The sequence below is a fragment of the Pristiophorus japonicus genome, chromosome 8 (assembly GCF_044704955.1).
Source record: "Pristiophorus japonicus isolate sPriJap1 chromosome 8, sPriJap1.hap1, whole genome shotgun sequence".
In the NCBI taxonomy this organism is placed as follows: Eukaryota; Metazoa; Chordata; class Chondrichthyes; family Pristiophoridae; genus Pristiophorus; species Pristiophorus japonicus.
In genome coordinates, this window is record NC_091984.1 from 54,000,361 (window position 1) to 54,025,227 (window position 24,867).

Below are 24,867 nucleotides of genomic sequence, written 5' to 3' on the forward strand. Positions count from 1 at the left end.
AGAAACACACATTATTCTTGTCATATTCTGACATGTTAGAATCAGTGTATTAACCATGTTTTGTTTCATTTGGTACAGGACAGAAATACTGTAAAGGCAAATACTCCACTCTACCAAAATGTTACAGGTATGATCATTTCTAGCAAGTTGAATGAATGTATGAGCAGTGGCTGCAATATCAAATTTCCTGAGCCACAGAAAATTTCAGAAGGTTTGTTGCTCAGAGCAAACAATTAAAAAGAAGCAGAAGAAGCATTTTCTAATTAGGGTTAAAGTGGTAACTAATGAACTGTGAGTACTAGTGGGAATTAAAAAGGATGGCCTAGAAATTTGATAGCACCGCGTTTGTTTTTCAGACGCAAAACGGATGCCTAAGCATCAATATGGCGGGCATGACACGCACCCTCATTACGAGCTGGAAGTGTACCTCCCGCCATCTTGGATGAAGTTGCTCCATAGCTATCCAGGGTGGATGCCAAAACTATTAAAATGTCAAATTAATATATTTAACTATGCTTGTAAGGATCAGATTGAGTGATGGTGCATCATTAGGAACTCTTCAAGTGACAGATCTCACCACATCTTCTCTCAAGAGAATGACATGGATTAACTTTTAATATGAAGGGAGAGCAAGGAGAGATGAGTGGCTGGTGAAAGCATCTTCAGTTTGTCATGTAGAGTGCATATGGTAAGATAGAAATAAGAAGGAGAAAAAGAGTATAAGGTGTGGAGAAACGCTGCACAAAGTCTCCTCCAGCGTTGCCAGTCGCCACGGCTATGATTCTCCCTCTACTCATAATGGTCAGCACGCTTTCTTCAACAGGGAAGAGAATGTGTAGGCAAACTCGGCCTCCTCCACTGGCAGTCTCCTGTCTGAAGTTGTATGCGACCTTCTCTTGCAAGAAAGAAGTGAGTGTAGTAGTGACCATCTTGTGAGGTGTTTAGAGATTGTACCTGTCATGGTCGAATAGTTGGTATGTAGTATGTAAGATGTGAGGTATGGTGAAGTGAGGGGTGCAACAGTGATCTGTCTGTGAGCATGAGGAGAATGAGGTATAGTGCAGTGAGTAGCAAAGCTGGAGGTGGTGGTGATGTGAGCAGAGAGTAAGAGAGCAGTATTCTTACCTTGACAATTCTGATGAGGTCATTGAACTTTTTGCAGCTTTGTAATCACGTCCTTAGAGCTAAGCTCCTGGCATTGACCTCTGAGATCTATTCCCACTGGTGGTGCAGATGTTGCCTGGAGGGATTTCTTCCCCCTGGGGGGAATACGATCTCCCTCCTCCTGTCCACTGCCTGAACCAGGACTTCCAAAGCAGCATTTGAGAATCTGAGGGCACGATTTACTGATCTTGCAGCCATTTCTCTGTTCAGAAGTGCTTCTCTGGTGTTTGCATCCAGAGTGCACCTCCCCGTTAAGAGGGCAGGATTCCTTCGTGGCATCACAGATGATTAATTTCCACCCCCACCCAAACAGGAGTTCAGCCAATGAATAGCACTGGATGCACACCTGACTCATTATAATGGGGACCCAGCACAAATTTAATGTGTTGCCTGGGACCACGTGAACAGACGCATACATTGTGTGCCCCGACCCTTGTGTGCCCGTTTTCGGACGCAGTCAAATTGCTCGGCCCAAGCCTAGCTAGAGTGGAATGGACGGACCTATTTCCCTTAGCAGAGAGGTCAATAACCACAGAGCATAGATTTAAAATAATTTGTAGAATGATTAGGGGGGAGTTGAGGAGAACTTTATTCACCCAGAGGGTGGTGGGGGTCTTAAACTCACTGCCTGAAAGGGTGGTAGAGGCAGAAGCCCTCATCGCATTTAAAAAGTACTTGGATAGGCACTTGAAGTACCGTAATGTACAGAGCTACAGACAAGGAGCTGGAAAGTGGATTAGGCTGAATGGCTTTTTTTCGGCTGGCACATACACAATAGGCCAAATGGCTTACTTCTGTACCGTAGATTTCTATGATTCTATAAATCTCCAGTTTTGCTGATGTTGAATGAGAGGAAATATTGGCCTGCCCTTCAAAACTTGGGGCCCGAATTTGATGAGGCCTCCGCCCGCCCAAAGGACCGCCGATGACCACCAAGGTACCAGACGGTACTTTGAACAGGGTTTTCATCGGAGAGGTCCTTCGAAGGTCGGCGGGTGGCAAATAAACAACTTATGCTGCCAATCTGGGCGGCAGCCGGCAGAAGCGCTCATTCTCGGCGGTAAAGGCGCTTGCCGCCCAAGTGCCACCAAGGATGGAGTCGGGCCCACGGAGGGTCGAAGAGCTGAAAAGCAAAAGTATAAAAAAAAATTTTAAACCATCTGAAGACCTTCAGGGAACCCCAGCCAGGTAAGTCCCTGTAAAGAAAAAAACTACAAAAAGTGCACTAATCTTTTTTCCCCATTTTCCTACCTACCGTCGGGGACAGACCAGCCTCCAGCCAGTGGTCTACCCCGTTCTACCACCGACTCCTGCCTGCATAAATATCACAGCTCGGCGGGCGGGAGGTCAGTTGCGCGACTGAGCCGTCCGCTGACATCGGCGGGTGCTTCTAGGCTGCTCTTCCCTCCCACCCGCTGCAGCCCACTCCCGGCCACAGCGAAAGTGGCACTGGGCGGTTCGACGAGAGGAATGTTGGCGGTAGTGGGCCGTAAGTTCTTCAATTTTGGGCCCTTGATGTTGGACAGGCAGTCAGAGAGAACAACAGTATGATGACAAGGTCAGCATGGGTAACAGTCATTCGGCTTAACTGACTCATTAATGTGTTTATGCTCAAGTGGAGAATAATTGTAATCTCTCTCCTAGTTTAGCACTAAGTCTGCATATTCCTGTACTGTTAGCAGCTATCCTTTCCCAAACCCTGAAACGGGTGGTGTCCTACAAGTGTGCTGTTAAAGAAATCATTTTAATTCCATAAATTACAGACATTTTTTATTTTTGTTTTGTAAATATTGGAACATTGTATATATGTCCCTTCAGAGCAAAAATATGGATGGATACATGGCAAAGATCGAATAAGGGAACGTATGTAATTTTTAGTTGAAAAAAAGAAAAAGGACTGTATAAAATTCTGATTTACTAGAGCATCAAGACAAGTTAACTTTTTTAGTGGACAACACTACTGTGGTTATGGATTATGATATGGATAAAAAAAGTTAGATTTTGAGATGGGTAAATAGTCACAACTATTGAAGAATGAATATGCAACATTCGACTACATCAATATAACATTAATATTAATTTTCAGAGTAGTATCCCATTTATATACTAAGTCATTGGAAAATCTGTAACCTTTTGATGTTTTTCATATTTTGGCAGTTCAGTCTGAACTTCAGAACTGTGTGACTAACGAGCAATCATTCAGTGCATCAGAGAAAGAGGTATTGTTATTTTTTGCCATATGTGAAGGGATTCAGATAAATAATTGTTAAGTCACAAGAACAAATAGAAATAAGAAAGAACTTTAAATTATATTTATATAAAAATATATAAAAAGAAAAGTGAGCACATTTTGTGTTCATTAAAACAAGTACTGGATATTGGAATGTTTTCCATTGTTGTGACTCATTGTTTGGATCAGCAACTCCAAGGTAGTGAACGGAATTTTCCCATGGTCATGGCCAACAGTCCTCCCTCAACCAACACAAATAAGAAACACACAAATTGGCTACTAAGTTTGCCTACATAGCAACAATCACACTTCAAAGTAATTCACTGAATGTGAAGTCCTTTGAGACATTTTTGAAAGACAAAATAAGGTACTGAATAATTGTGTCCTTAAATTGGCAGGTATCTACTTGGGCAGTAATACAATTAATTCACAACATACTTGGTGATAGTGGAAAGAAAATTCTGCTGATTTGTAAGAGCACAAAAAGTGCTACTTCAAACAGAGCAATTTCATCTATTGTACATCAACATATTGCAAAATCATATATCTCACTCGATTCTTCAATTGCTAAATCTTTATCAATGGCCTAGATTTTACTGTAATAATAACGGCAAGGCTATCAGCAATGCGTTATTACAGGGTAAATCTGACAGCAATTTCTGGCATCCTCACATGCACAATTAAATGAGGAAACCCAAAAGTTGCTGCCAGAGATGCCCTGCTCCTCCAAAGGGTGCACTGTTGCCGTTCTCAACGATAGACTCAGCACTGTAATGGCATGAACTTAAGGTACTTATACAATAGTCCCACACCAAAAATGACTGAAAAAGTTAAGGCTGGTGCATTTAAAAATAAATGAGTGTTAATGGCATAATAAGTGATAATTACTGCTGACCATCCTCTCTTGCCCTGAAAATTTTATTTTACTAGTGTGAAGTCTCAATTAATGTTGCAGATTTTTAGAAAAATTAAAATTGAATTTCTTTTTTAGTTTTTCTCTTTTATCTCTCTCCCATAAACCCATCTGTTTGTCCCAATCTTTATTTCACTTCTTGTACAATGATTTAAATGTCATTTACATTTCCTACTTTTTGGTTTGCAGTCTGTGTGTCTTAGTGAGGATACTTCAATCTGATTGGTTCCCCCTAAGCTGCGCAGCCACGCAGCTCCCTCAAGACTGCCATGGTAAAAAACGGGATGAGGTCCTACGAGACGAATTTAGGGAGCTAGGAGCTAAATTAAAAAGTAGGACCTCAAAAGTAGTAATCTCAGGATTGCTACCAGTGCCACGTGCTAGTCAGATTAGGAATCGCAGGATAGCTCAAATTAATATGTAGCTTGAGGAGTGGTGCAAAAGGGAGGGATTCAAATTCCTCGGACATTGGAACCGGTTTTGGGGGAGGTGGGACCAGTACAAACTGGACGGTCTGCACCTGGACAGGACCGGAACCAATGTCCTAGGGGGAGTGTTTGCTAGTGCTGTTGGGGAGGAGTTAAACTAACAAGGCAGGGGGATGGGAACCTATGCAGGGAGACAGAGGGAAATAAAATGAAGGCAGAAGCAAAAGATAGAAAGGAGAATAGTACGTGGAGGGCAGAGAAACCCAAGGCAAAAAATAAAGAGGGCCACATTACAGCAAAATTTTAAATGGGCAAAGTGTGTTAAAAAGACAAGCCTGAAGGCTCTGTGCCTCAATGCGAGGAGTATTTGGAATAAGGTGGACGATTTAACTGCGCAGACAGCAGTTAATGGATATGATGTAATTGGCATCACGGAGACATGACTCCAGGGTGACCAAGGCTGGGAATTCAACATCCAGGTGCATTCAACATTTAGGAAGGATAGGCAGAGAGGAAAAGGAGGTGGGGTAGCGTTGCTGGTTAAAGAGGAAATTAATGCAATAGTAAGGAGGGACATTAGCCTAGATGATGTGGAATCGGTATGGGTGGAGCTGCGGACTACCAAAGGGCAGAAAAAGCTCGTGGGAGTTGTGTACAGACCACCAAACAGTAGTAGTGAGGTTGGGGACAGCATCAAACAAGAAATAAGGGATGTGTGCAATAAGGATACAGTAGTTATCATGGGCGACTTTAATCTGCATATTGATTGGGCTAACCAAACTGGTAGCAATACAGTGGAGGAGGATTTCCTGGAGTGTATTAGGGATGGTTTTCTCGACCAATATGTCGAGGAATTAACTAGAGAGCTGGTCATCCTAGACTGGGTATTGTGTAATGAGAAGGGACTAATTAGCAATCTTGTTGTGCGAGGCCCCTTGGGGAAGAGCGACCACAATATGGTAGAATTCTTTATTAAGATGGAGAGTGACACAGTTAATTCGGAAACTAGGGTCCTGAACTTAAGGAAAGGTAACTTCGACGGTATGAGGCGTGAATTGGCTCGAATAGACTGGCAAAGGATACTTAAAGGGTTGACGGTGGATAAGCAATGGCAAACATTTAAAGATCACATGGATGAACGTCAGCAATTGTACATCCCTGTCTGGAGTAAAAATAAAACGGGGAAGCTGGCTCAACCCTGGGTAATAAGAGAAATTAAGGATAGTGTTAAAACCAAGGAAGAGGTATATAAATTGGCTAGAAAAAGTAACAAACCTGAAGACTGGGAGAAATTTAGAATTCAACAGAGGAGGATTAAGGGTTTAATTAAGAGGGGGGAAATAGAGTACGAGAGGAAGCTTGCAGGGGGCATAAAAACTGACTGCAAAAGCTTCTATAAATATGTGAAGAGAAAAATATTAGTGAAGACAAATGTAGGTCCCTTGCAGTCGGGATTCAGGTGAATTTATAATGGGGAACAAGGAAATGGCAGACCAATTGAACAAATGCTTCGGTTCTGTCTTTACGAAGGAAGACACGAATAATCTTCCGAATGTACTAGGGGACAGTGGGTCTAGTGAGAAGGAGGAACTAACGGATATCCTTTTTAGGCAGGAAATTGTGTTAGGGAAATTGACGGGATTAAAGGCTGATAAATCCTCAGGGCCTGATAGTCTGCATCCCAGAGTACTTAAGGAAGTGGCCCTAGAAATAGTGGATGCATTGGTGATCATTTTCCAACAGTCTATCGACTCTGGATCAGTTCCTATGGACTGGAGGGTAGCTAATGTAACACCATTTTTTTAAAAAGGAGGGAGAGAGAAAACGGGGAAATATAGACCGGTTAGCCTGACATCAGTAGTGGGGAAAATGCTGGAATCAATCATTAAGGATGAAATAGCAGTGCATTTGGAAAGCAGTGACAGGATTGGCCCAAGTCAGCATGGATTTATGAAGGGGAAATCATGCTTGACGAATCTTCTGAAATTTTTTGAGGATGTAACTAGCTGAGTGGACAAGGGAGAACCAGTGGATGTGGTGTGTTTGGAATTTCAAAAAGCTTTTGACAAGATCCCGCACAAGAGATTGGTGTGCAAAGTCAAAGCGCATGGTATTGGGGGTAATGTGCTGACGTGGATAGAGAACTGGTTGGCAGACAGGAAGCAGAGAGTCGGGATAAGCGGGTCATTTTCAGAATGGCAGGGGGACCCCAGCTCTTTACAATATACATTAATGATTTGGATGAAGGAATTGAGTGTAATATCTCCAAGTTTGCAGATGACACTAAACTGGGTGGCGGTGTGAGTTGTGAGGGGGACGCTAAGAGGCTGCAGGGTGACTTGGACAGGTTAGGTGAGTGGGCAAAAGCATGGCAGATGCAGTATAATGTGGATAAATGTGAGGTTATCCATTTTGGGGGCAAAAACACGAAGGCAGAATATTATCTAAATGGCGACAGATTAGGAAAAGGGGAGGTGCAACGAGACCTGGGTGTCATGGTTCATCAGTCATTGAATGTTGGCATGCAGGTACAGCAGGTGGTGAAGAAGGCAAATGGCATGTTGGCCATCATAGCTAGGGGATTTGAGTATAGGAGCAGGGAGGTCTTACTGCAGTTGTACGGGCCTTAGTGAGGCCTCACTTGGAATATTGTGTTCAGTTTTGGTCTCCTAATCTGAGGAAGGACGTTCTTGCTATTGAGGGAGTGCAGCGAAGGTTCACCAGACTAATTCCAGGGATGGCTGGACTGTCATATGAGGAGAGACTGGATCAACTGGGCCTTTATTCACTGGAGTTTAGAAAGATGAGAGGGGATCTCATAGAAACGTATAAGATTCTGATGGGACTGGACAGGTTAGATGCGGGAAGAATGTTCCCGATGTTGGGGAAGTCCAGAACCAGGGGACACAGTCTTAGGATAAGGGGTAGGCCATTTAGGACTGAGATGAGGAGAAACTTCTTCACTCAGAGAGTTGTTAACCTGTGGAATTCCCTGCCGCAGAGAGTTGTTGATGCCAGTTCATTGGATATATTCAAGAGGGATTTAGATATGGCCCTTACGGCTAAGGGGATCAAGGGGTATGGAAAGAAAGCAGGAAAGGGGTACTGAGGGAATGATCAGCCATGATCTTATTGAATGGCGGTGCAGGCTCGAAGGGCCGAACGGCCCACTCCTGCACCTATTTTCTATGTTTCTATGCACCAGGCATTGCAGGTCGCGCAGTCCACCCTTTTCAATTGTGTCCCACAGGCTCGTTGTTTAAGCCTGCAAGAGCAGGCTTCGGCGCCTGCATGTTTTACCCATTTCGGCACCTGTGCACATGATCCATTTTGACGTTTGTGTGCTGGAAGCCGCTACAGGCCTGACCCTGAGCCCCAAGGTAATGAATGCGAACAATGCGATTATCCACATGACCATTTCTGCACATGCCGCAGTATCGCAGAGCCGCACATGCGCATCACCCAACAGCTGTGGCCTTGCAGCGTGGCCACATTTTCTTCACCTCTGTGGGAGAACTGGCTGGGTGAGAAGGGAGGATCGAAAGGGGAGAGAGGGAGAGAGGCTCGGGGGAGAGAGAGAGACTGGGGGGAGAGAGAGCGAGAGACTGGGGGAGAGAGAGCGAGAGACTGGGGGAGAGAAGCGAGAGACTGGGGGAGAGAAGCGAAAGACTGGGGGAGAGAGAGAGAGACTGGGGGAAAGAACAAGAGACTGGCGGAGAAAGAGCGAGAGACTGAGGGAGAGAGCTAGAGACTGGGGTAGAGAACAATAGACTGGAGAGAAAGAGAGTGTCATGTATGTAAACCATGTATATTAACTGTATAGTCACATGAGGTGTGCCACCAGAGGGCACTGCGGTGGGAGACCTGAGGATCACCTGCATAGGTGTGCATGGCCTAGTATAAAAGACGAATTTACGAACATTCACGCAAAAATGACGAACGTTGGTGCATTAAAAAAGTTCTCAGAGGGTGACGATTGGAAAGCCTTTATGGAGCGGCTCAACCAATATTTCGTAGCAAACGACCTGGTAGGCGATGATCCGGCCACGCTGGCAGATAAGCACAGAGCTGTCCTGTTGACCAGTTGTGGGTCCGCAGTCTATGGCCTTGTCAGGGACTTGCTTGCACTAGAGAAAACAACTACCAAGTCATACGAGGAGCTGAAAGTGCTAATTTGGGACCAACTCAAACCGAAGGAGAGCATCCTCACAGCCAGGCATCGATTTTATACACACCGCCGCCCCGAGGGCCAGGAAATCGCTGTTGTGAATGGAGAAAGAGTCAGACTGAACACTGTGAGCTCAAAGTAAAGTGTGACCGTAGTCTTTTATTGCAGGTCTCCAGAGTGCCTCTCCAACCTGTGATGCCTCCTTAAATACCTGTGCTCCCAAGGGATTATGGGATCCTTGGGACGCCAGGGGATGAGACCTCTGATGGCTGTACAGCATAAATACAAGTCCACATATATAACAGCACTCCCCCCCCACCCCCCGCCCCCAAAGTCAATCGTGTAACTATTTACAATGTGAATCGATCTGGGGCCCTTCTTGTCCTGGTTGATTGTCTCGGTGTGAAAGCTGGCATTGTTGACTCATTTGTTGGGGCTCGCTGGGCTGCTGTGTAGCTTGCCTGCAGGGCTGCTGTGGATGATGGGTTCTGCTTCGTGGTCAACCGTGGTGCCGATTGCCACTGGTGTGTGTGTTGGGGGATCAAAAAAGATAGGGTCCAAGGTGGGTTGCTCAGGATAGTCCGTGAATCTGAGTTTGATTTGGTCCAAGTGTTTCCGGTGAATGAGTCCATTTGAAAGTTTGACCCGAAACACCCTTCTCCCCTCTTTGGCCACGACAGTGCTGGGAAGCCACTTGGGACCTTGAGGATAATTTAATACAAATACAGGATCATTGATTTCAATCTCGCGTGACACATTTGCGCTATCATGGTATGTACTTTGTTGAAGCCGCCTGCTCTCTACCTGTTCATGTAGATCAGGGTGGACTAACGAGAGCCTTGTCTGAAGTGCCCTTTTCATGAGCAGTTCAGCGGGTGGAATCCCAGTGAGCGAGTGGGGTCTCGTGCGGTAGCTAAGCAGGACCCTGGATAGGCGAGTCTGCAGTGAGCCTTCACTTACCCTCTGTAAGCCTTGCTTGATGGTTTGCACTGCTCTCTCTGCCTGAACATTGGACGCTGGTTTAAACGGGGCAGATGTGACATGTTTGATCCCGTTACAGGTCATGAATTCTTTGAACTCGGCACTAGTAAAACATGGCCCGTTGTCGTTCACCAGGACATCGGGTAAGCCGTGAGTGGCAAACATGGCCCGCAGGCTTTCAGTAGTGGCAGCGGACGTGCTAGCCGACATTATCTCACATTCAATCCATTTGGAGTACACGTCTACAACCACAAGGAACAACAAGGAACATTTTACCCAAGAACGGGCCTGAATAGTCGACGTGTATTCTAGACCATGGTTTGGAGGGCCAAGACCATAAACTTAGCGGCGCCTCCCTGGGCACATTGCTTAATTGCGAGCATGTATTACATCTGTGAACGCAGGACTCTTGAGTCCGCATTGATACCGGGCCACCACACGTGGGATCTGGCTATCGCTTTCATCACTACGATGCCTGGGTGGGTACTGTGGAGGTCATTGATGAAGGTGTCTGTGCCCTTCTTGGGGACCACTACTTGATTGCCCCACAGAAGACAGTCTGCCAGTATAGACATTTCATCTTTGCGCCGCTGGAACGGCTTTATCACTTCCTGCATTTCCACTGGGACACTGGACCAGCTCCCGTGAAGCACACAGCTTTTGACTAGAGATAATAAGAGGTCCTGGCTTGTCCAGGTTTTGATCTGCCGGACAGTGACGGGTGATTGCTCACTCTCAAATACTTCCATAACCATGGCTAGATCTGTGGCTGCGCCATTTCCACCCCCGTGGTGGGCAGTGGCAACCTACTGAGAGCATCGGTGCAGTTTTCTGTGGCGGATGACGTAGTTGTATGCGGACAACGTGAGCGTCCATCTCTGGATGGTCAGTTTCCAATTCGAATTTTAGCCCAAACAGGTATTGATGCATTTTCTTTACCCCATAGATGCACGCTAACGCTTCTTTTTCAATCATGCTGTAGGCTCTCTCAGCCTTAGACAGACTCCTGGATGCATAAGCAACCGGTTGCAGTTTCCCGAAATCATTAGCTTGTTGCAATACACACCCGACGCCATATGACGACGCATCACATGCTAGTACCAAACGCTTACATGGATCATGCAACACAAGCAATTTGTTTGAGCATAACAATTTTTTTGGCTTTTGTCCCAAACCCATTCGCCCCCTTTTCGTAGTAAGACATGTAGTGGTTCTAGCAGTGTGCTGAGACCCGGTAAGAAGTTACCAAAGTAGTTCAAGAGTCCCAGAAACGACCGCAGCTCCGTCACGTTCCGTGGCCTTGGTGCGTTCTCGATTGCCTCCGTCTTCGCATTGGTGGGCCTGATGCCATCTGCCGCAATCCTCCTTCCCAAGAACTCCACTTCAGGCACCAGGAAAACGCACTTCGAGCGTTTTAACCTGAGCCCCACGTGGTTGAGTCGACTAAGAACCTCCTCCAGGTTTTGCAGTGCTCGACTGTGTTCCGACCTGTGACCAAGATGTCGTCCTGGAAGACCACGGTGTGCAGGGCCGATTTCAGTAAACTTTCCATATTTCTCTGGAATATTGCCGCTGCTGATTGGATTCCAAACGGGCATCTGTTATAAACAAAAAGACCTTTGTGCGTGTTGATGCATGTGAGGGCCTTCGATGATTCCTCCAGTTCCTGTGTCATGTAGGCTGAAGTCAGATCCAGCTTCGTGAACATCTTTCCTCCCGCCAGCGTTGCAAAGAGGTCGCCGGCCTTTGGTAGTGGGTATTGGTCCTGCAGGGAGAAACGATTGATAGTTACTTTGTAATCACCACAGATTCTGACGGTGCCGTCTCCCTTGAAGACTGGGACAATAGGACTGGCCCACTCGCTGAACACGATCAGTGAAATGATGCCCTCTTTTTGCAGCCGGTCTAGCTCGATCTCTACCCTTTCTCTCATCATGTACGGTACTGCTCTTGCCTTGTGATGAATGGGTTGCGCCCCTGGAATTAGGTGGATCTGCACTTTTGCACCTTGGAATTTTCCGATGCCTGGATCGAACAGCGAAGGAAATTTGTTTAAGACCTAGGTACACGAAGTGTCGTCAGCGGGCGACAGCGCTTGGACGTCGTCCCAATTCCAGCGTATCTTTTCCAGCCAGCTCCGGCCGAGCAGCGTGGGACCATCGCCCGGTACCACCCAGAGTGGTAGCTTGTGCACCGCTCCATCGTAGGAGACCTTTACAGTAGCACTGCCGATTACAGGAATCAGTTCTTTCGTGTAAGTTCTTAGTTTCGTGCGAACTGGAGTTAAGACTGGCTTTGAGGCCTTGTTGCACCACAACCTTTCAAAAGTCTTTTTGCCCATGATGGATTGGCTCGCGCCCGTGTCCAGCTCCATTGACACCGGGAGTTCATTTCGTTCAACATTCAGCATTATTGGTGGACAATTCGTGGTGAATGTGTGCACCCCATGTACCTCTGCCTCCTCTATCTGAGGCTCTGGTTCATCATGATCCTCCGTGGATCTGTCCTCCTTTGCAACATGGTGGTTTGCAGGTTTAACAGGCTTTGCAGCTCGGCTGCACACTCGTTGGAGGTGTCCCTTTGTTCCACAGCCCTTGCAAATGTACTCTTTGAATCAGCATGAATGGAAACGATGATCACCCCACAGCGCCAACAAAGTGTTAATGGCCTTGCATTCATCACCCTTGATGGTGGACTCTGAGTCATCTGCGGACGTGCAGCTGCAGGTATGTGTGACCTGCCCTGTACGTTATGATTCGAAAACAACATCACTTTGTTCACAGTACTTGTAGCAGCACTTGTGTGCTGAGAGATTTGCTTCGTAATGTCACTGGTGGCAATGAATGCCTAGGCTATCGCTATGACATTACTCAAGGTTGGGGTCTCTACAGTCAAAAGTTTGTGAAGTATGGTTTTGTGGCCAATGCCAAGTACGAAATAGTCTCTGAGCATGTGCTCCAAATGTCCTTGAAATTCGTAATGTCCTGCAACGCATCAGCGACCTAACTCGCCACTTCCTGGCCTTCAGACCTTTTATAGGTATAGAACCGGTACCTTGCCATTAGAACGCTTTCCTTTGGGTTCAAATGCTCTCGGACCTGTGTGCACAAATCGTCGTACGATTTCTCCGTGAGTTTCGCTGGAGTGAGCAGATTCTTCATGAGGCCATACGTTGATGCCCCACAGACGGTGAGGAGGATCGCCCTTCGTTTGGCAGCGCTTTCTTCCCCATCTCGCTCGTTGGCCACGAAGTATTGGTCGAGTCACTCCACAAAAGTTTCCCAATCATCTCCCTCCGAAAATTTCTCCAGGATGCCCACTATTCTCTGCAACTTTGAGTTCGCTATCTGTATCTCGTCGCTAGTTGTTGTGTATGGAGAAAGAGTCAGACTGAACACTGTGAGCTCAAAGTAAAGTGTGACCATAGTCTTTTATTGCAGGTCTCCAGAATTCCTCTCCAACCTGTGAAGCCTCCTTAAATACCTGTGCTCCCAAGAGATTATGGGATTGCTTGGAACTCCAGGGGATGAGCCCTCTGGTGGCTGTACAGCGTAAATACAAATTCACATATATAACAATCGCGAAGTACGCTGCCGACCTCAGGAGGCTGACAGGACGGTGCGAATTCGACACATCCCTCGCAGATGCATTGCGGGACGTCTTCCTAATTGCCATTTGCCATGAGGCCCTTCTTCACAGGCTACTGTCTGCCGAAACCACCATCACTCTGCAGAAGGCCATCAGCATCAGCCAGGCGTTCATGATCTCAAGCTGCAGCTCCAAGCAGATGATGACTCACTCTCAGGACTCAAACCCGGCAAGTACTGTAAATAGAATGGCGCCTTTCACAGGCAGAACTGTTGAACGTGAATCTGCCCAGGGCAGAGCGTACAGGCCCCCGAGCCCTTTAACTCAGAGTCTGCTGAGGGGTGCAAATGTAAGTCGAGTAGCACTATGCTGACGTTGCGGAGGTAATCACAGGGCTCATCAGTGTCAGTTCAGAGTATGTGTGCAAAGGCTGCAGCACAAAGGGCCACCTCCAGCGAATGTGCAAAAGAGCTGTGACTCACCACGTGGAAGAGGAGTCAGCAGATAGCTGTGAATCCAGCGCGGATTACGAGGAGGTGGCTAGAGAGGCAGCTCAGTCCCAGGACGAATTGTATGGAGTATATACCTGCACCACAGATTATCCTCCAGTGATAATGGAAGTCGAGATAAATGTCGTTCCAGTCTTCATGGAAGTGGACACGGAGACGAGTCAGTCAGTAATGAGCCAGGAAGCCTTTGCGAGGCTATGGAACGATCAAGCTGAATGACCCAAGCTGGTCCCGGTTCAGGCAAAGCTGCGCACTTACATCAAGGAACTGATGTCAGTTGTTGGTAGTGCGGATGTAAGTGTATCCCATGATGGCGTGGTGCACAATTTACCATTGTGGATTGTTTCAGGTGATGGACCAATGCTACTTGGAAGAAGATGGATGGGGAAGATTCATTGGAACTGGGAAGACTTCATCCCTCCAGCGATCGCGTCCCCCGTACTCTTAAATAGCAAGCCCCCACCTTCGGTTGGACGAGGCACCGGAGAGCAGATCCGTGCAGCCCCTGAGGCACAGACCGCTCATCATTACTGCATGGCGATGATCCAGCCAAGACGACCCAAACGCACCTTCCCGGTTTCAGTGGCAGGACTCCTGGGGAGGAAGATTGGATCCGAGGCTGCCTTCCCAGCTTCAGTGGCAGAATCCCTGTGAAAGAAGATCGCGGCAGTCGACGTCATGGACAGAGAAAAGATAGCATCCGAACCACAAGGTGCAGTGCTAATGGAGCAACGACACGTGATTCCACGCAAGGAAGACGATTGGGGTAAAAGTAGTAAGGCCATTTTAAAGGAGGCCAGCAGCCCGCCATTTTTGAATGAACTGCTTGAAATTGGTAACCAATGTAAAAGTCCAGCTGTAACAAGCAAAATGTTGTTGAGCAATGTTGGGTGCAAATTGCAATCAGCCAATGTAGCGGGTGCACACCTAACGGTCGTATACAGGTCCAGCGGGCTACCCAATGCTGTAGCCTGCAACCCCGGGACCAGAACGATGTATTATAAAGTGTCCCCACAGCTGACTGAAGTAGACAAGCCGCAGAGTAAACAATCCCCGGAGAGCAGAGGTACCGGTAGCGATACCCTGCCTCAGATCGGTTTAATATTGCAGGCACCCGATGGCATGAACCGCCATGGGCCAGAAACAGTAAACTGCGCCTATGCTCGCAGTCAGCTACTGTCACCACCACCCGGGTGGAAAAGGCGCAGCCCACGAACCCACTCGCCACCACGGCAATGCCCAAGAGCGAAGATGTCATGTATGTAAGCTTTATGTAACAATACTGCAATACAGTATGTACGTAAGAAATGCACACCTTGACCACAGAGGGTGAACTTGTGGGAGACACTCCTCACGTGGTCATCCAGGTATATAAAGGGAGGTCCCACGCAGGGTCATCACTTCTTGGTCCTGTGAATAAAGGTTCAGGTCATGGAGTGACCTTGTCCATAGAATGTGCCTCGGGTGGATTTGTGGTATTGTGTAAGGACTTTACATTGGCGACGAGAAACGGGAATCAACGACCCACGAGAATGACCACTGGCAGCACAGATGAATGGTACTGTGTTGGTGAGGACTGGGACGATTTCATTGAGAGGCTCCAGCAGAGTTTTGTCACGAAGGACTGGCTGGGAGACGCAGCGGCCGACAAGCGAAGGGCTCATCTGCTGATCAGCTGTAGACCTAAGATTTACGCGCTCATGAAAGATCTGCTTGCACCCGAGAAGCCAGCGGACAAAACCTTTGAAGAGCTCAGCACTCTAATTGGTGAGCAGCTCAAACCGGCGAGCAGCGTACACATTTCCCGACACAGATTCTATACCCACCGACGTCGGGAAGGACAGAGCATACCGGATTTCGTTGCAGACCTCCGGTGCTTGGCCAGCATCTGTAAGTTCACAGATGCCTGATGGGGGGAGCTGCTAAGGGATTTCTTTATTGAGGGCATTGGTCATGCTGGGATTTTCAGAAAGCTAATTGAGACCAAGGACTTGACCTTGGAAGCGGTGGCGTTGATGGCTCAGACTTTTATGGCGGGGGAGGAGGAAACCAAGATAATATATGCGCGTAATTCTGTCTCCAACGTGGCGATGGATCAGGGAGTCAATATCATAAACGCGACACTGAGCCCCGCAGGCAGGCAAGGGCAGTTCAAGACACCCCAGGCAGCAATAGACCAAGAGTAAGTCTCCAACAGAGACGATGGCAGGCTGAACGGACATTTACGCCATCACAGTGGACAATGCGGCCCAGGATGGGGCCATTGACACCCACTAACAGGGTGCTCAAGAGCAGTCAAAGAGACAATCAGTGAGGAATGCCTTGTAACCGCTCTTTCGTCCACAACAATGGGAATCTCAGTTCATGCTGGAGGTGTGGGGGCAGACATGCTGCCAGGACTTGCAGGTTTCAACAGTTCGTCTGCAGAAATTGTAACCTCAGTGGCCATTTAGCCAGAATGTGCAGAAAGCCTGTAACCAGGCTAATATACGAGGTGGATGAACCAGATGAGGGGTCAGCGAGGCAGGATGACGCTTGGGGCAAATCAATGGACGTTGAAGTTCAGCTGGTTCATGTGGCAAACATTCACAGCTATGATGATGAAAATCCTATTAAACGGCATCCCTGTATGCATGGAGCTGGACACGGGGGCCAGCCAGTCACACATGAGTGTTCAACAATTCGGAAAGCTGTGGCCACTCAAAGGCAGCAGACCCAAACTAGAACGCATTGAGATGCAATTACGGTCGTACACCAAAGAAACCATTCCAGTGCTAGGCAGTGCAATGTTGGCGGTCACACACAATGGATCGATAAACCGGCTGCCGCTCTGGATTGTCCCAGGCAATGCTCCCGCACTGTTGGGGAGGAGCTGGTTAGCTGAGATGAACTGGAAATGGGGGGACATGCACGCCATGTCATCTGTGGAACAAAGTTCATGCTCACAGGTCCTACAGCAATTTGAGTCACTATTTCAACCAGGCGTCGGGACGTTCAAAGGTACCAAAGTAGTGATAAGCATCACCCCGAACGCCAGACCAGTGCACCACAAAGTCAGAGCGGTGACGTATGTGATGCGGGAGAAAATTGAGAGCGAGTTGGACCGGTTGCTGAGAGAGGGCATCGTCTCGCCCATTGAATTCAGCGACTGGGCGAGTCCCATCGTTCCCGTCCTAAAAGCGAATGGCTTGGTGAGGATCTGTGGCGACTACAAGGCCACTATCAATCGGGTGTCCCTACAAGACTAATACCCGCTCCCGAGAGCGGAGGACCTTTTTGCCACGCTGGCAACCAGCAAGCTGTTCACCAAGTTGGACCTCACTTCAGCCTACATGACCCAAGAACTGGCTGACGAATCTAAACTACTGACCACCATCACCACGCACAAGGGACTGTTTGTTTACCACAGGTGTCCATTTGGCATTCAATCAGCGGCCGCGATTTTTCAAAGAAACATGGAAAGCCTGCTCAAATCCATTCCCGGGACAATCGTATTTCAGGACAACATCCTCATCACCGGTCGTGACACCGAGGAACACTTCCACAACCTGGAGGAGGTGCTACACCGACTGCACCGAGTAGGCCTGCGACGCAAGAAGTCTAAGTGTGTGTTTTTGGCTCCCGAGGTCGAGTTTTTGCATTCATTTCTGGGACTCTTGAACTATTTCAGGAACTTTCTGCCGAACTTAAGCACATTGTTGGAGCCGCTACACGTGCTCCTGCATAAGGGTTGTGATTGGTTTTGTGGGGACTGTCAAGAACGGGCTTTCAATCGGGCGCGGAACCTGCTTTGTTCAAACAAGTTGTTGACCCTGTACGACCCCCGTAAGAAATTGGTTCTGACATGCGATGCATCGTCCTATGGGGTTGGGTGCGTGTTGCAGCAGGGTAACGCTGAGGGCCAACTACAACCTGTGGCTTATGCCTCCAGGTCGCTCTCTCAAGCTGAACGAGGATATGGGATGATTGAGAAGGAGGCACTCGCACGTATCTATGGGGTGAAAAAGATGCATCAGTACCTGTTTTGCAGGAAGTTCGAATTAGAAACGGATCACAAGCCATTAACATCCCTGCTGTCAGACAGCAAGGCTGTCAATGCCAATGCGTCAGCTCACATACAGCGATGGGCTCTCACGCTCGCTGCGTATGACTACACCATCCTGCACCGAAAATTGCGCTAATGTGCTCAGCAGGCTTCCACTGGCCACCACTGAGGGGGCAGCGGAGCAAAGTGCTGAGATGGTCGTGGCTGTCGATGCCTTTGACAGTGCAGGCTCCCCCATCACAGCCCGCCAGATCAAAATCTGGACCAACAGAGATCCCCTCCTATCCTTGATTAAGAAATGTGTCCTGACTGGGGATTGGGTGCCCGCACACGGAGCATGCCCTGAGGAGGTCAGACCGTTTCACAGACGGATGGATAAGCTCTCCATCCAAGCCGACTGCATACTATGGGGCAGCCGGGTAGTCATGCCCCAGAGGGGCAGGGAAGCATTCATCAGGGAACTCCACAGCGAGCACCCAGGCATTATGCTGATGAAGGCCATTGCCCGGTCACATGTGTGGTCGCCGGGAATTGATTCAGACCTGGAACACTGTGTTCGCAGGTGCACGATGTGTGCCCAGCTAGGTAATGCCCCCAGGGAGGCCCCGCTCAGCCCCGTGGCCCTGTCCCACCAGGCCAAGGTCACGTATTCACATAGACTATGCGGGCCCGTTCATGGGAAAAATGTTTCTCATTGTGGTTGATGCATACTCGAAAGGGATCGAGTACATCATTTTGAATTCGTGCATGACATCCACCACCGTGGAGAGTCTGCGCGCGGTCTTTGCGACCCACGGCTTGCTGGACATCCTTGATAGCAACAATGGCCCATGTTTCACAAGCTACGAATTCCGGGAGTTCATGTCGGGTAATGGCATTAACTATGTCAGGACAGCACTGTTCAAGCCGGCCTCCAGTGGCCAGGCGGAACATGCGGTCCAAATCATAAAGCAAGGCATGCTCCGGATTCAAGGACCCTCCCTTCAATGATGCCTATCGTGCCTCCTGCTGGTCTATGGGTCCCGCCCGCGGAGCTACTCATGAAATGAACACTCAAAACTCGGCTGTCCCTCATTCATCCAGTCCTGTCCGACATTGTTGAGGGCAAGCACCAGTCCCAAAACAAGTACCATGACCGAAATTCAAGGGGGAAATGTATAGAAATTGCTGACCCCGTATTTGTTCTCAATCACGCTTTGGGGCCCAAATTTCTTGAGGGTACTGTAATAGACAAAGAGGGTAATAGGGTCATCGTGGTTAAACTTAACAGTGGGCAGATATGCCGCAAGCATCTGGACCAAGTAAAAAAAGGTTCAGCATGGACACTGAGGAACCTGAGGAAGATCATGAGATGGTATTCACACCACCGCCAGTAAACGAGCAACAAGAACATTCAGCAGCATGCACAGTCCCTGCAGTCAGCCCGGACAGACCGGAATCACCACAGGTGACAGACATGCATACCAAGGCTCAACAACCAAAGCCCCAACTGCGGCGCTCCACGAGAGAGCACAGACCACCCGAGAGACTTAACCTATGATCCCAATAAGATGTTGAGGGGGAGGTGATGTCATGTATGTAACCTTTATGTAACAACACTGCAATACTGTATGTACATAAGAAATGCACACCTTGACCACAGGGAGTGAACTTGTGGGAGACACTCCTCACCTGGTCATCCAGGTATATAAAGGGAGGTTCCATGCAGGATCATCACTTTTTGGTCCTGTGAATAAAGGTTCAGGTCATGGAGTGACCTTGTCCATAGAATGTGCCTCATGTGGATTTGTGGTATTGTGTAAGGACTTTATAGAAGGGTCACCCGCAACGGCTCCTCTGGATGGGACCTGGTCCAGCCAGGATCCCAAACTAGAGAGTGCTCACAACAATGCCCGCAAGGAAAGCAAGTCAGCAGTTCCCTGCGAACTGCTAGACAAGACGAGGCAGCCCTACCGTCGCTTAGACGAAACGCTCACTCGCTCAGACCGCTTCCCAGGGAGCAGCAATGACACTGTGCAAACAAAAAGGACAGGGAGGTCACAGACACATCAGCTGTCTTTGGGCCTGCCCAACACTAGGAGTAACGGCAGAGCCCTGAGCTCCGGCAACTCGAGCAAAATGAGCTCACCTCGCCCACAGACCCACTAGCATGGGGCGCTGCGCCGCCACCAGACGACCCGGATCTCATCTGGCCGTGCTGGAACTAGACTGTCCTTGTGTACCTGTACTGATACACCTGTACTGATCATGTAAATGTACCACACAAAAAGAAACGCAACTGTAATCCACCCAACAAATGTACCAAGATGTAAATGTAAAACCCATGTGATGAACTTGAATGTAACTCGCATGTAACGGGCCATCAGCATGATCTCTGTGTGGGGGGGAGAATGGAGTAGTCACCAACTCGCAACCAGAAACCATGGGGACCTCCACTGGCAACAAATCTCACTACCAACCCACCAAAGCTAGAAGCGACCCTCCAATGATCAACCAGGAAGAGCAAAACCCAGGTCACTGTCAATGTACGAGTCAATTTACATTAAAGACTTGGGGGGGGGGGGGGGGGAGGGATGTCATGTATGTAGACCATGTATACTAACTGTATAGTCACATAAGATGTGCCACCAGAGTGGGAGACCTGAGGGGCACCTGCATAGGTGTGTAGGGCCCAGTATAAAAGGCTGCCCACCATGCTGTGCCTCACTCTGGAGTTACAATAAATAAGACTAAGGTCACAACAGCTCAAGTACAATACTAGACCTCATGGAGTCATTCATAAGAGTATTAAAGACATAACAGAGAGCGAGAGAGACTGGATAAGAGAGCAAGAGAGACTGGATAAGAGCAAGATATACTGGGAGAGAGACTGGAGGGAAAGAGAGAGAGAGACTGGGGAAAGGGAGAGAGAGACTGGGGAAAGAGAGAGACTGGGAAAAGAAAGAGAGAGACTGGGGAAGGAGAGAGATGGGGGAGTAAAAGAGAGACTTGGGGAGAGAGAGAAACTGGAGAGGGAGAGAGAGAGACTGGGGAGAGAAAAAGAGACTGGGGGAGAAAGCGAGAGAGACTGGGGGGAGAGAGAGACTGAGGGGAGAGAGAGAGAGACTGGGAGAGAGCAAGACTGGGAGAGAGCAACTAGGGGCGAGAAGTGAGAGACTGGGGGAGAGAGCGAGAGATGGGGGAGAGAGCGAGAGATTGGGGGAGAGAGAGAAACTGGGGGACTGGGGGGAAAAGAGTGAGAGACTGAGGAGAGAGCTAGAGACTGGGGTAGAGAACACGAAAGACTGGAGAGAAAGAGAGCGAGAGAGACTGGATAAGAGAGCGAGAGAGACTGGGGGAGAAAGAGAGAGACTGGGGAAAGAGAGAGAGAGTGGGGAAAGAGAGAGAGACTGGGGGAAAGAGAGAGACGGGGAGTAAAAGAGAGACGGGAAGAAAGAAACTGGAGAGAGACATGGGGAGGGAGAGTGAGACGGTAGCGAGAAAGAGAGACTGGGGAGGTGAGGAGAGAGAGAGAGAGAGACTGGGGGGGGAGGAGGGAGAGAGAAAGAGACTGGGGAGAGAAAGTGACGGGGGGTGGGGGGGAAGGAGAGAACGAAAGAGTCTGGGGAGAGAGAGACTGCGGCGGGGGGCGGGGGGGTTGCGGGAGGAGAGAGAGACTGGGGGGAGAAAAGGAAAGAAAGAGACCGGGGAGAGAGACTGGGAGAAAGAGCGCGGACCTGTGCGGTGGCAGCGGCACAAAGGGAGAGGCGAAGTATTAAGTACAGGACTCCACAAGATTGAGTACTATGAGCTAAAACTGATGTGACTTTAGTCTCTTTAATACAACTCCAGAGTGCCTAAACAGCATGGCAGACAATCTTTTATACTTCCTTGCACGAGGTATGCAGGTGACACTTGGGCCTCCAACAGTTGCGCCCTCTGGTGGCAAGTCCTACACAGTTACAATGTTTACATACATAACATCACCCCCCCCCCCTCCCCCACAAAGTCTTTGATACAAATTATTTACAAGTTGAGATGATCCGGAGCCCTACGCTCCCTGGTTGATCGTCTGAGTTCAAACTCTGGCATGGGTGAGTTGTTCGGACTATTGCTGCACTGCGGCGCGGTTGGTCTGACAGGACTGTTGGGAATGGTGGGTTCATCCTCTTGATTGACAGCGAGGTCGATTGCTGGTTGGGTGTGTGTTGGTGGATCGATGATGGTGATGTCCTCTTCTGGTTGTTCCTGGTTGTCAGTGAACCGCAGTTTGGTCTGATCCAAATGCTTTCTGCACATTTCGTCCATTCAGTAGTTTGACTATAAACACTCTATTCCCCTCCTTGGCCAAGACAGTGGCAGCAACTCATTTAGGACCATGACCGTAATTAAGGACAAACACAGGGTTGTTAACATCAATGTCACGCGATACAGCTGCGCGATCGTGGTACATGTTTTGCTGGTGACGCCGGGTTTCCACATGATCATTTAGATCCGGGTGGACTAGGGAGAGCCTGGTTTTGAATGTTCTCTCCATTAACAATTCTGTAGGGGAACCCCAGTGAGCGAGTGGGGTCGCGTCTGGTAGCTGAGCAGAACTCGAGAGAAGCGGGTCTGCAAGGAGCCTTCCGTCACACGTTTCAAGCTCTGCTTGATAGTTTGGACTGCCCGTTCCGCTTGACCGTAGGATGCGGGCTTAAACGGGGCAGACCTGACCTGCTTGATGCCATTGCAGGTCATAAACTCGTTGAATTCCGAGCTGGTGAAACACGTTCCATTGTCACTGACAAGGACGTCGGGCAAGCCATGGGTGGCGAACATAGCCCGGAGGCTTTCAATGGTGTCAGTGGATGTGCTGGATGACATGATTACGCATTCAATCCATTTAGAGTAAGCGTCCACTACAACTAAAAACATCTTTCCGAGAAAGGGACCAGCAAAATCTATGTGGATCCTGGACCACGGTTTGGCGGGCCATGACCATAGACTCAATGGAGCCTCCCTTAGTGCATTTCTCAATTGTGAGCACATGTTTCACTGGTGTACGCATGACTCTAAGTCCAAGTCAATGTCGGGCCACCAAACATGCGACCTGGCTATAGCCTTCATCATGACTATGCCTGGGTTGGTGTTGTGTAGGTCGTGTATAAACATTTCCCTGCTTTTTGTCAAAAATTACCCCATGATTACCCCATAAGAGACAATCTGACTGGATGGACATTTCAGCTTTGCGTCAGTGAAACAGCTTAATTTCATCTTGCATTTCCCCGGGAACGGTCGACCAGCTCCCATTGAGGATGCAACTTTTTACAAGTGATAGCACAGGATCCTGGCTGGTTCAAGTCCTCATCTGGTGAGCAGTAATGGGTGACCCCTCGCTCTCAAAAGCATCATGACCAGAAGCAAGTCCATGGGCTGCGCCATTTCCACCCCGGTAGTGGGCAATGGTAGCCGACTGAGGGCATCAGCACAGTTCTCTGTGCCTGGTCTGTGGCGGATAACATAGTCGTAGGCGGACAATGTTAGTGCCCATCTTTGGATGCAGGCGAAACATTGGTGTTTATACCTTTGCTTTCTGAAATCAGCGAAATGAGCGGTTTGTGTTTGGTTTCAAGCTCAAACCGAAGTCCAAATAGGTATTGGTGCATTTTCTTAACCCCATGCTAACGCCTCTTTCTCGACCATACTGTAGGCTCTTCTTGCCTTAGACAAACTTGTTGACGCGAATGCAACCGGTTGAAGTTTGTCCAATATATTGGTTTGCTGTAACACACAGCCGACCCCGTACGAAGATGCATCACAAGCTAGCATTAATCGTTTACACGGGTCATACAGTACAAGCAACTTATTAGAAGAAAGTAGGTTTTTGGCCTTCTCAAAGGCTGTCTCTTGAGATTTACCCCAAACCTAGTCGTCACCCTTACGTAGCAACATGTGCAACGGTTCCAGCAAAGTGCTTAACTCGGGTAGAAAGTTACCAATATAGTTGAGGAGTCTCAGGAACGAACGCAGCTCCGTCACATTCTATGGTCTGGGTGCATTCTTGATGGCCTCTGTCTTTGAGTCCGTGGGTCTGATGCCGTCTGCCGCAATCTTTCTCCCCAAAAATTTGACCTCTGGCGCCAGGAAAACACACTTGGAGCGTTTCAACCTGAGTCCCACTCTGTTTAGTAGAAGCTCTTCCAGGTTGTGCAGGTGTTCGGTGGTGTGACGACCTGTGATCAGGATGTTGTCTTGAAACACCATGGTGCACAGAACCGATTTCAGCAGACTCTGCATGTTCCTCTGAAAGATGGCAGCCGCCAAGTGAATCCCAAAAGGGCACCTGTGGTATATAAACAGTCCTTTGTGCGTGTTGATGTATGTCAATCTTCTCGAAGATTCAGCCAGCTCCAGTGTCATGTAGGCGGAGGTTAGGTCCAACTTGGTGAACGACTTCCCCCCCCACCCCCCCCCCAGCTAACGTTGCGAACAGGTCATCCGCCTTGGGTAGCATGTATTGGTCTTGTAACGAGACTTGGTTGATCGTTATCTTGTCTCTGCAGATTCTGACCGTGCCGTCGCTTTTCAACACAGGAACAATCGGACTGGCCCACTCATTGAACTCGACTGGCGATATGATTCCCTCTCGTTGAACCCTGTCCAGTTCGATCTCAACTTTCTCCCTCATCATATATGGAACCGCTCGAGCCTTGTGATGAACAGTCCTTGCATCGGGGACTAGATGGATCTGCACCTTGACGCCTATAAAGTTGCCGATGCCTGGTTCAAATAGCGACGGAAACTTGCTCAGCACTTGGGCTCACGAGGCATCGTCCACTGAGGATAGTGCTTTGATGTTGTCCTCGTTCCATCAAATCTT

General features: G+C 48.6%; 1 protein-coding gene across 7 annotated transcripts in view; it reads left to right on the forward strand.

The window, feature by feature from the left end:
* Positions 1–24,867, forward strand: part of zte38 (zebrafish testis-expressed 38) — a 144,859-nt gene that overhangs the window by 83,121 nt on the left and 36,871 nt on the right. For all 7 annotated transcript variants that reach the window (XM_070886082.1, XM_070886083.1, XM_070886079.1 and 4 more), the window contains 2 exons: positions 79–127; positions 3,322–3,383. In XM_070886082.1, the coding sequence (XP_070742183.1) occupies positions 79–127; positions 3,322–3,383 (111 nt within the window). The remainder of the gene's footprint in view (positions 1–78; positions 128–3,321; positions 3,384–24,867) is intronic.